We start from the raw sequence: 9,545 nt of genomic DNA, 5'->3' as shown, positions 1-9,545 counted from the left end.
CGTCCCAGGCTCCAGATCCTCCGTCTTCTTCCGAGATCTTGTCCCCCTCCCTCCCCTTCTGCCCCACCCGGATCCGGGAGCCGCCTGGGCGGTAGCTGGGATCCCTGGGGAAGGGGCTTCCCAGGCACTTCCCCGGACAGCTATTACGCGCATCCGGAATAGGAGGGGCACCTAGAAGGAACTGGGATGCTTGTACCCAGGACCCAAAGCCAGGGGCTCCCAGAAATACCGTCTAGTTCCCATTTCCCAGCCTCCTCTGGTTCATGACCATTCCCAGGTTCCCCTTTCAGGCGCAGAGCGGCCTCCCGGGCCCCACCCCCGATTCCCCTTCCCCCCAGGAGACGCACACTTTATTGGGAGAGCTTTTTATTCTCTCGTTAAACCTGCCAAAGCACAGGAGACAGAGAGCCAGGGAGGGAGAGGAGGCGGCGGAGGTGGGGTCAGCCCCTTGTCTGCTCTCCCTGCGCCTCCCACTTCTCTCCTCCCCCCCCCCCCCCGCCCCGCGCGCCAAAGCCGAGCTGGGTAGCCCCAAACTGGAAAGCAGCTTTCCTCGCTGTTCTTGTTTTCAAATGCAATAAAAGAGACGGGGAGGGAGAGAGGGAGAGAGGGAGAGGGAGAGAGGGGAAGAGGAGAAGAGGGAGGGAGAGAATGGGGGAGGGAGGGAGAGAATGGGGGAGGGAGGGAGAGAATGGGGGAGGGAGGGAGGACGGGAGGGAGGGAGGGAGGGAGGACGGGAGGGAGAGAGACAGAAGCAGGGGTAAAGTATTTTCGCATTTTCTGCCGTGAAGGTTTTACTAGCTCCTCGGCCCGGGGCCGCAGCCAATCAGCGCGCGTGCCCTGGCACCTGCGTCTCCTGCGTCAGGACGGCCGGGCCCAGCGAAGGCAGGCGCCGTGCGAGCTGGGAGCGATTTAAAACGCCCTGGATTCCCGGGGCCTGGGTGGGGAGAGCGAGCTGGGTGCCCCCTGGATCCGCCCCCACCCCCGGCACCCCATGAGCCGACCCTCGGCCCCATGGAGCCTGGCGATTACGCCACCTTGGACGGGGCCAAGGATCTGGAAGGCTTGCCGGCCGCGGGAGGGGGCCGGCATCTAGCCGCCCACTCCCCCCTGACCAGCCACCCGGCGGGGGCGCCTGCGCTGATGCCCGCCGTCAGCTACGCCCCGCTGGACCTGCCGGGCTCTGCGGAACCGCCAAAGCAGTGCCACCCTTGCCCCGGGGTGCCCCAGGGGGCGGCCCCGACTCCGGTGCCCTACGGCTACTTCGGAGGCGGGTACTACTCCTGCCGGGTGTCCCGGAGCGCGCTGAAACCCTGCGCCCAGGCGGCCTCCCTAGCTGCCTACCCCGCGGAGCCTGCCACGGCCGGGGAGGAGTACCCCAGCCGCCCCACCGAGTTTGCCTTCTATCCGGGGTACCCGGGACCCTACCAGCCTATGGCCAGTTACCTGGATGTGTCGGTGGTGCAGACTCTGGGCGCCCCGGGGGAGCCTCGCCACGACTCCCTGCTGCAGGTCGACAGCTACCAGCCCTGGGCCCTCGCCGGTGGCTGGACCGGCCAGATGTGTTGCCAGGGGGAACAGAACCCACCGGGTCCCTTCTGGAAGGCGGCATTTGCAGGTAACTTGCCCTACTATTTGGGGGCCCCTTGGTGCTGACTGTGGGGGGTAGGCCGCAGGGGCACTTGCAGGGGAGGAAGTGAAGGGAGCCAGGGCTGGTGAGGAGGAGCTCGGGTTGGCTCTTGGGATTCTGAAGGAGAGTTCAGGCCCTTGAAGAGCCCGGGGGTGGCGGGGGAGGCCCCAGAGGGTCCGTGTGAGGGGTCTGAAGCCTGTGGGCCTCCAGGTGCCTTCGTCTCCCTAGGAGGCCTTGGGACCAGCTTTTCAGTATGTCCGAGTCTTTGGTGCTTTTTGCTGGGGCCTAGGCTCAGGCTGTTCCTACCTCTCAGATCCCAGGTTTAATTCTCCCAAAAGGCTAAATGACTCAGTTCAGTGAGTATGGGGGTGGGGTGGGTAGGAACACAGATATTGAATGTTCTGTAAAGAATTCAAGCCCTCATTTTCTCTCAGATGAATTTTTCAGTTTCCAAAGGAAATTTTAGATTTCCTGCAGTCATAACTTAGGGGTGTGTGTATGTGTCTGTGTTGTGTGTATATGGGTGTGTGTGTGTGTGTGTGTATTGGGAGTGGGGGCAGAAATGTGTTCCTGACTCTACTTAATTTGCCTGTAGAATCTGTGAGAGTGGCCAAGAGCCTGAAAATGCATGTGAGGGTGGATAGACGTGGCTGTGGGCAAAGGTCCGGCTGTGTGTGACGGGTGTGTTTGTAGACCTGCAATCGTGAGGACAGTGATAGGTGAGGGTGGGTGCAGAAGTCTTTCCAAGCCTGAGCGGCCATCAGAAACCAGCCGGAAGCCGAGGTGTCCCCCTGTGCTTCGGGGGAGTGGGAGCACACGTGTGTCTGAAGGGTGTGATCTGGGTGCTTCCGTAGGATTACTTAGCTTGCAGGGCCTGGGTCTGCGCCTGGGCTTGCGGGCAGAGGTCTGAGCGTGGCTTTCTCTCCTTCCTTCTTCTGGCTCAGAGTCAGGCGCTCAGCACCCTCCAGAAGGCTGCGCCTTCCGACGTGGCCGAAAGAAGCGCATTCCTTACAGCAAGGGGCAGTTGCGGGAGCTGGAGCGCGAGTATTCAGCTAATAAGTTCATCACCAAGGACAAGAGGCGCAAGATCTCGGCGGCCACCAGCCTCTCAGAGCGCCAGATCACTATCTGGTTTCAGAACCGCCGGGTTAAGGAGAAGAAAGTCCTCGCCAAGGTCAAGACCACCACTACTCCGTGAGGGAGATCCCTGGCTGGGGAGGTGGGAGAGAAGTGGGAGCATCCTGGGGAGACCCGGAACCTGCGGGGGCCAGGCTGGAGCGCAGGACTCTGCTGAGGGGCTCCCAGAGGCTGCGCTTTTCCCAGGCCACAGCTCCTGGGCGGTCCCTCGGGGATGGCCTGGGTGCCCCCATGTGTTCTAGGGAGCCAGTGAGGCCCAGAGTCCCAGTCCAATCCACCAGCGTAGCACACCACCCCCAGGACCTGTCCCAGTCACAATCGTTCATCCTGGCGGTGGCAGTAATCACCATAACCAGTAGGAGTTGCCATAATTAGTTTCATATTTTCTATCTAGAGCTCTGAAGAGCACTTAGAAACCGCTTGCATGGATTGAGCTGATTATGAATAAACTTGGAGGGAGACCCAAGGCAGGGAAGCTTCCTCTGGATCCACTTCCGTTTCCAAATCCCATCCCCCAGCCCAGTGACTGCAGTGGAGAGGAGAAAAGGCAGATTCATCCCTGTGACTACCGTGGCTCACTTAGCATTTTTCGAAGATGACACCTGGGCAGGATGGACAACACTGGAGGGTACCTCATTCTCCCTCCCTCGTGCCCTCCCTCCCTCCCTGCCCACCCCCTAGGTGGTACGCAGTGGTCTCAGAAGTCCCATCCTTAACTCTTAGATTTCGTCCTGTGAAAATGAAGCCAGGGAGCTCCCCTCCCGAGTCCTCCTTCCTCCAGAAAAAGTTTGAGAAAGCGCCCGGATAATTCACCATCTCTCATTTCCTCCCCTAAACTTTCCAAGTCTTCCCTTAACATTCCAGGTGGTTCTGTCCAGGTTATGGTTCATTGGGCATTTGGGAGCTACATGAAATAGGTATTTGTGGCCTTGTAGACGTGCCCTTCCTGGGCACAAATAGTTACAGAACTAGAGAGTAGAATGGGACCTTACTGGCAGGCACATCGCAAACACGCTGGAATAGCCAGGCTGGAGAGAAAACCAGAAAATGGCCCTTCACCACCCATTCCCCCTCTGCTTGCCTCCCCTTAACACCAAGAGAAGCTTGTGGGTCTCAGGCCTGGGAGATGGGACAGGCCCTTTTTTTGGGGGGGGGAGAACAGCGGGTGGCAGAAACCCAAAGACCCAGGTCAGTAGTCTGAGTGGCAACAGTGGCTGAAGATTTCTTTCCTTATCACTTTGCCCTGGTTTAGTCCCAGTACCCTGCATCCTTGGGTGGGTGCAGGATCACGTTGGCGCCAACTCTCTTTTCTCCGTCCACGTAGACAGAGACTCAGAGTGTGGAATTCCAGAAACCTGGGGCAGACTGGCTGTTCGCAGAGCTGCAGAGCCCAGGACCCTGACACGGAGTCTTCGCCTCTGTGCCGCCTCCTTCATGTGGTGTACCTGGGCCCAGTGCCCTGTGGGATTCACCACCTTGGGGGCTCAGCCAAGTCAGTGGGTTTGCCCTGGGTCTTCCTGCAGCCTGGGCTGGGGCATCCGGGCAGACACACTCCCTGCGATCCAGAGCCCAGACTCAGAGTGGAGAGGACCTGCACCACCCAGGCACCAGCAGGAGCCGCCTGTGAGGCTACCGTGACCGTCTCAATGGCCTCTGGGAGCTGGCTCAGCCTCGTGGTGCTCTAGGAAGCCCTGTGTCGCCGAGGGATTGGGGGGTTTACAGCCCGCCGTTGGGTGGGATCCCAGTCCTGGCTCCTCTCCTGGGAATGAGTTGGGAAGCAACTCAGATTCTTCTAAATCTATTTACCAAAGAGGAACCCAGGGCTGAGGGGAAAGGCCCCAAAGGTGGCCGGTCACCCTCCCCTCTTGGGTCTCCTTAGACTGTGTCTGCTTGGGGCGCGGGGGGGGGGGGGATGTCAATTTTGTGATTAAAAAAACCCTTCCAAGCCTCGTGGTCCAGTTTAAGCTCCTCGGTAAAGCGCCAGGCTCAGAGGAAGTTACTTCCTGCCTTTCACGTTCTCCTTCAAGCAAAGTCTCCAGCAAGTAGCTTCGAACCTCGCAGGTTCTCAAGGATAGTGTACAAAGACCCCTCCCTCGCCGCCTCAGAAATGGGGAGACTTCAGTGCCTATAGGCATGTGGGTAGGGTGTGGGACAAATGAAGGGGACCCATGGTGCGGGGTCCCCACAGGAGGAGAAGAAAGGCCACAAAAGGGGCTGCCACTCGGACTAAACTAGCCAGCCTAGGTAGAGACTTCAAAGGAGTCAGAGACCTCGAGACCCTTCCCTCCCAGGGCTCTAACTCCTCCACACCGCTACCAGGGACTTCAAGTTTCGTTCTACTGTTGGTTCACAATAATTTCAGAATGAACAAAAGATTTGGAATTTTAGAGATTTATTTCGCTACCAGTGTGCGTTTGTGGACTATTAAAAAGGCAAGGGCGCCCCCTTCCGGCAGAAGTTTGCTATTTCAGGGAAACCCGCGGGGCGTTGGGCCTTAACCCCCGAACCGAGCCGCTGGCTTCAGGATGCCTGGGGTCTGGGGCTTCCGGGGTTGGAGGGTTTGGGGGGGGGGCAGCTCGTGAGAGCGCCCGGACCCGGAGCCGCCTGGAACTGGGCCAACGTGTCGGCAGATGGATCGGTCCAGCTAGTGGGAGACGCAGGATGAAGGCAAGGAGGGCAGCGCGAGCGATGTGGAATAGAGAACAGGCCAGTCGCGGCTCCCGGAGCAAGGCCGCGGCGCCATCAGACCCCCGTCCGGGACTTCGCGCCGCTGGCGTGTTATCTTCCTCCGTCGAACAGTTCGCGGGGACATCCCCCCATCCTCCCCCCCAGTATGGAACCTGTGCAAAACAAAACGAATTTAAATTTCGTTTGGCTTTAAATCCTTTCATGAACCCCCTTTCCAAACACCAGTTTTACTCCCAGGGCAAATTTTACCCCTTCCCACCCAGACCGAGCATTTAAAAATCTCTTGCTAATTTGCGTCCAATTTCAGCAAAACCCATGTATTTACCGTTGCTTGTCTGCAGCGATTTGCTTTGGAATAGGGCCATTTTTAGCGAGTGGGGAGCGTGTCTTGCTAAAAAATTTTCAGATTGAAACATGTGAACACAGCGTTCATAAATAGGTAAATGCAGACAACATTCTCCTGAACAAATGCCTGCGGGAGTGCACTAATACACTCCCGAAAATACCCCGGGCGTCGTTATCCACCAACGAGGCGTAACTGTCCTCTGCGCAGCGCTCCACGCCCTCTCGCGTACTCCGAGCGGAACACCTCCGGCTGCGAGTCTCTGCAAGCGTCCAAACCGGATCAGAGGGGCGCGTCTACGCCGGCTCCAGGCCCGAAATCACTTCTAACTCCAAAGCAGTTGTATTTTATTAGGTTTCCAGAGGCCGAATTAGGGAGTGCTGGTGGAGAAGTGCGTAGACGCGACCTCCGAAAGCTCTTTTCGAATCTAAATTCCCGAGCGGAGAGCCAGGCGGGGGCTCCAGCCCTGGAGTCCTTTACTCACCCTGGCGAACGCTTCCGGCCGCTCTGGACCCCGGGAGGCCGCGGCCCGCGGAGAATCCGCACAGCGGGGTTCCCCCCGTCCCCACCCCCCGGCCTCCCCTATGGTGAGTCGCTCCAGAGCCGGAAGCTCTGATCGAGCGCCTCCCCCCGCCCCCGTTCTCCCAGCGGCCCGGCTCCCCTCCTCCAACGCGAAGCAAACTGCCCTCCCCGCCTCCCCTTCATTAAAGTTTTATCCGAGGTCCTAAGTGCTGCACTTTAATTAGGTTTCCTTCGGGGGAAACTGTGCCGCCGCCTGCTTCGGGTGTGCTAGAAACCGCGGCGCTACAACCGTGGGTTGGATGCGTAAAGCGGCCCTAAAGGGCCGAGGCGACGGCTGCGCGGGGCCAAAGAGGGGTGGTTCTGCTGTTTTTAAAGAAATTTATATCATATTCTCCCCCACCTGAACAGTTCCTCTCCAGGAAAGGGGAGAGAAAGCACTAGAGTGGACCTCAGCCTCTCACCCGTGTGGGACACCCCTCCGCTCCCCCCCCGCACCCCCTCCCGCCCCAGGCGCTGATGTGGGCCTGGAGAGAGACTTAAAAAGGCAGGCTTTCTGCCTCCGTCGGCTACAAGCTGCCTCTGTCTAGAAAGGGGGTGGGAGGTGGTCGAGCGGGCGAAGAAAAGTTCCACCACTGGCTCCCTTCCCCTAAATTGCCCCCGAAGTGAGAGAGGGGACGGCGGCAGCAAGAGTTCAAACACCCCCGGAAGGAGGAAGAGGGAGAGCGTTTGCGGGAGGGTCAGGGACTTTGCCATTGAACTTCAGGTTTCACGTAGGTGGTCTCCGCCGCCTCCGCCCCCACTCTCCTAAAAGCTTTGCAGGAAGAGGGGGGAGGGGGGAGGAAGGGTTGGGGGGCACCTCCGGCCTCGAGAAGGAGGGAGAAGGTCAAGCTGCGGGGGAAAGGCTGGAGAGGCCTGGAGAAAGGCTGGGGACGCCGAGGTTGGCGAGGAGGCGAGGACGCCTCGGTCAGCACTGGGGAGGGGACACTCCGGCCTTCGCCCGAGGTGGGGAGCCATTTGCTGTGTGCCCTCTCCCTGAGCCCCGCCCCGGACTCTGCTGGGAGTGGGGCGCCCAGTGCCGCGCTTCTGTCCTTCCTCCTCTAGCCTAAGGTGCGCGAGACGAGCCCTGCGCCGCTCGGAGGCTGAAACCTTCAGGCTGGCGCCTGTCGAGCTCAGGGCCTTGACGCAAGCTGAATCTCGGGCCTGGCCTCTGCAGAGAGAACAAGACTGTTATGCGCCCATTTCTCAGATCAGGGACCGGCGCGTTTCAATACCTCCAAGAGTGCGTTTCTCCGTAATAAGGTAAACTAATCGTGGGCCTACAGCGTACCGCTCTCTCAGTCTGGGACCCGCCTCCGGAAGCCCTGGAGAGGTCTTGCCAGGAATGTGGGGCCTCCGCGATCTAGGCGGGCAGGGAAGGGCGGTTAAAAGGGACTTGAGACCAGAGACCGACCACCTGGCGAGGGCCCCTCCACGTTGGTTCCTGGAGAGACGCGCGGCTGCCCGAGCCGAAAGCGCTTCGTAGCATGCGGGCCGGGCGCCGCCCGGGCAGGGGGGAGGCTGCGAGCGCCCTCCGCGAAGTCCCCCAGATGACCTCTGTTTGTCTCCGACTGGATGGAGTCCTGGCAAAGACAAAATTAATATTATTGTTAATGCTATTGCTATCGTTCTTATTTAAAATAATCATTCTTTACAACACACCTATTTTTTGAAAACCGGTGAAAATTAACTGTAATGGTAGCACTGGTGATTGACTAAGTCACCCTTAAGAGAAAGGCTCCGGCCCTTAAAAAAATAAATCGGGGAGTGCCTGGCTGGCTCAGTCGGAAGAGCGTGGGACTTGATCTCCCAGTGGTGAGTTCAAGCCCCACGTTGGATGTAGAGATTACCTAAATAAACTTAAAAAATAAATCAGTATACCTAGTATCTGAACCGCTGCCCCCTCCCCATTCCTGCGTCTTTTTCAGAAGCTTGGTAAGTGCCAGGATCTGAGGAGCAACTAGAGGGGCCGCAGGCTGCTGGCATATGTGGGCAGGGGCTCAGAGCCCCGACCAGCAGCCACGGGAGGGGGGCACATGCCCAAGTCCGTAGGCACTGACACTGCTAATCCTTTGGTCTTAGGGTGGACAGGGTAATTTACAGGCACACTCAGGACTCCCAGGTACCCCTTTTCCTTCTACCCAATCCGACTCCTCCTGCTCCCGCCCCCTTCAGAGCTACTGCTGCCACACTGACAGAACCTCCAAGGGCGCGTACACTTCATACAAGGAGGAAATTGACACTAAGAGAGGGTCGGTTACTTGATCAGTGTCACTCAGCCTGCTGCGCCAGAGCTGATCCCCAAAGCAGGTGCTCTTAATGTCTAAGCTCCTCTGTCTACACCACCCGGAGAGAACAGGGACCCCAGTCTCTTCCCGACCCCCACATGCCTCTTTTCACAAGGTCCCCCTAGACACTGACAAACACCTGTTTCCATCAGCAGCCGTCTCCTGATGTCACAGAGGGGCACTTAAAACTCCCTGGACTTGGCTTCTCCTCGGTGTACCAGGCAGATTTGCATAAATGCAAAACAAACAAACAAACCCAACACCGGGATTAAAGACAAATGGAAATTTAGTTCAATCCACTACTTATTCACCAAGTACCTACCGCATGCAAAATCTTCTACTGGGGGTGGGAGGCTGTAGGAGAGACAACGGAAAAACTGAGCCCTGAGCCCTGCCTCTCTCTTGGCGCCAGATCTTGGGTCTACAGCTTCCTCAGATGTGACCTCTGACATCGTGTGGTGGGGTCCATGACTACAACCAGGATAAATCTTTCTCATAAGGAGTGAGAAAGAGTCCCCCGTCTCCCCATGGCATCTGGGGGAGTTTCCCAGAAAAGGCCGTGTTGGAGTAGCACCTCGAAAGATATTTATATCAAATCTGGGAGAGAAGATGTGAACAAAACTCGGGGAGGAGGCTGGAAAACGCAGGCTGTGCAGAGAGGTCGGTGGGGCCGGGGCTCCAGCCGGAGGGAGAAAGCCGAGGAGCCGGCAGGGGTGCTAGCCCTGGGTTCTGAGAGCTGGGCGAAGCCTGCGCAGGGAGCAGCCGCTTCTCGCCATTCACACGGTGACTGCCCCACTCCCCCGCAGGCGGGCCTGCACCAAATGTTGGTGTCCCCGCCACCGGCCGGGCACCGCAGGCCCTAGGCAGGGGAAAAGAGACAGCTCGCGGAGAGCGGGATCGGTAC

The 9,545-nt window shown here is 58.6% G+C and overlaps 1 protein-coding gene across 1 annotated transcript; it reads left to right on the top strand.

Moving 5' to 3' along the window:
- Positions 1–1,011: 1,011 nt before the first annotated feature.
- Positions 1,012–2,825, top strand: HOXB13 (homeobox B13). Its single transcript, XM_045813718.2, has 2 exons — positions 1,012–1,615; positions 2,572–2,825. The coding sequence occupies exons 1-2, from the start codon at positions 1,012–1,014 to the stop codon at positions 2,823–2,825; spliced, it is 858 nt and encodes a 285-aa protein (XP_045669674.1).
- Positions 2,826–9,545: the final 6,720 nt, after the last annotated feature.

The sequence above is a fragment of the Ursus americanus genome, chromosome 23 (assembly GCF_024610735.1).
Source record: "Ursus americanus isolate L20-20 chromosome 23, mUrsAme1.1.p, whole genome shotgun sequence".
In the NCBI taxonomy this organism is placed as follows: Eukaryota; Metazoa; Chordata; class Mammalia; order Carnivora; family Ursidae; genus Ursus; species Ursus americanus.
Note: the sequence above shows the minus strand (reverse complement) of the source record. Positions and strands in the feature narration are given on the sequence as shown.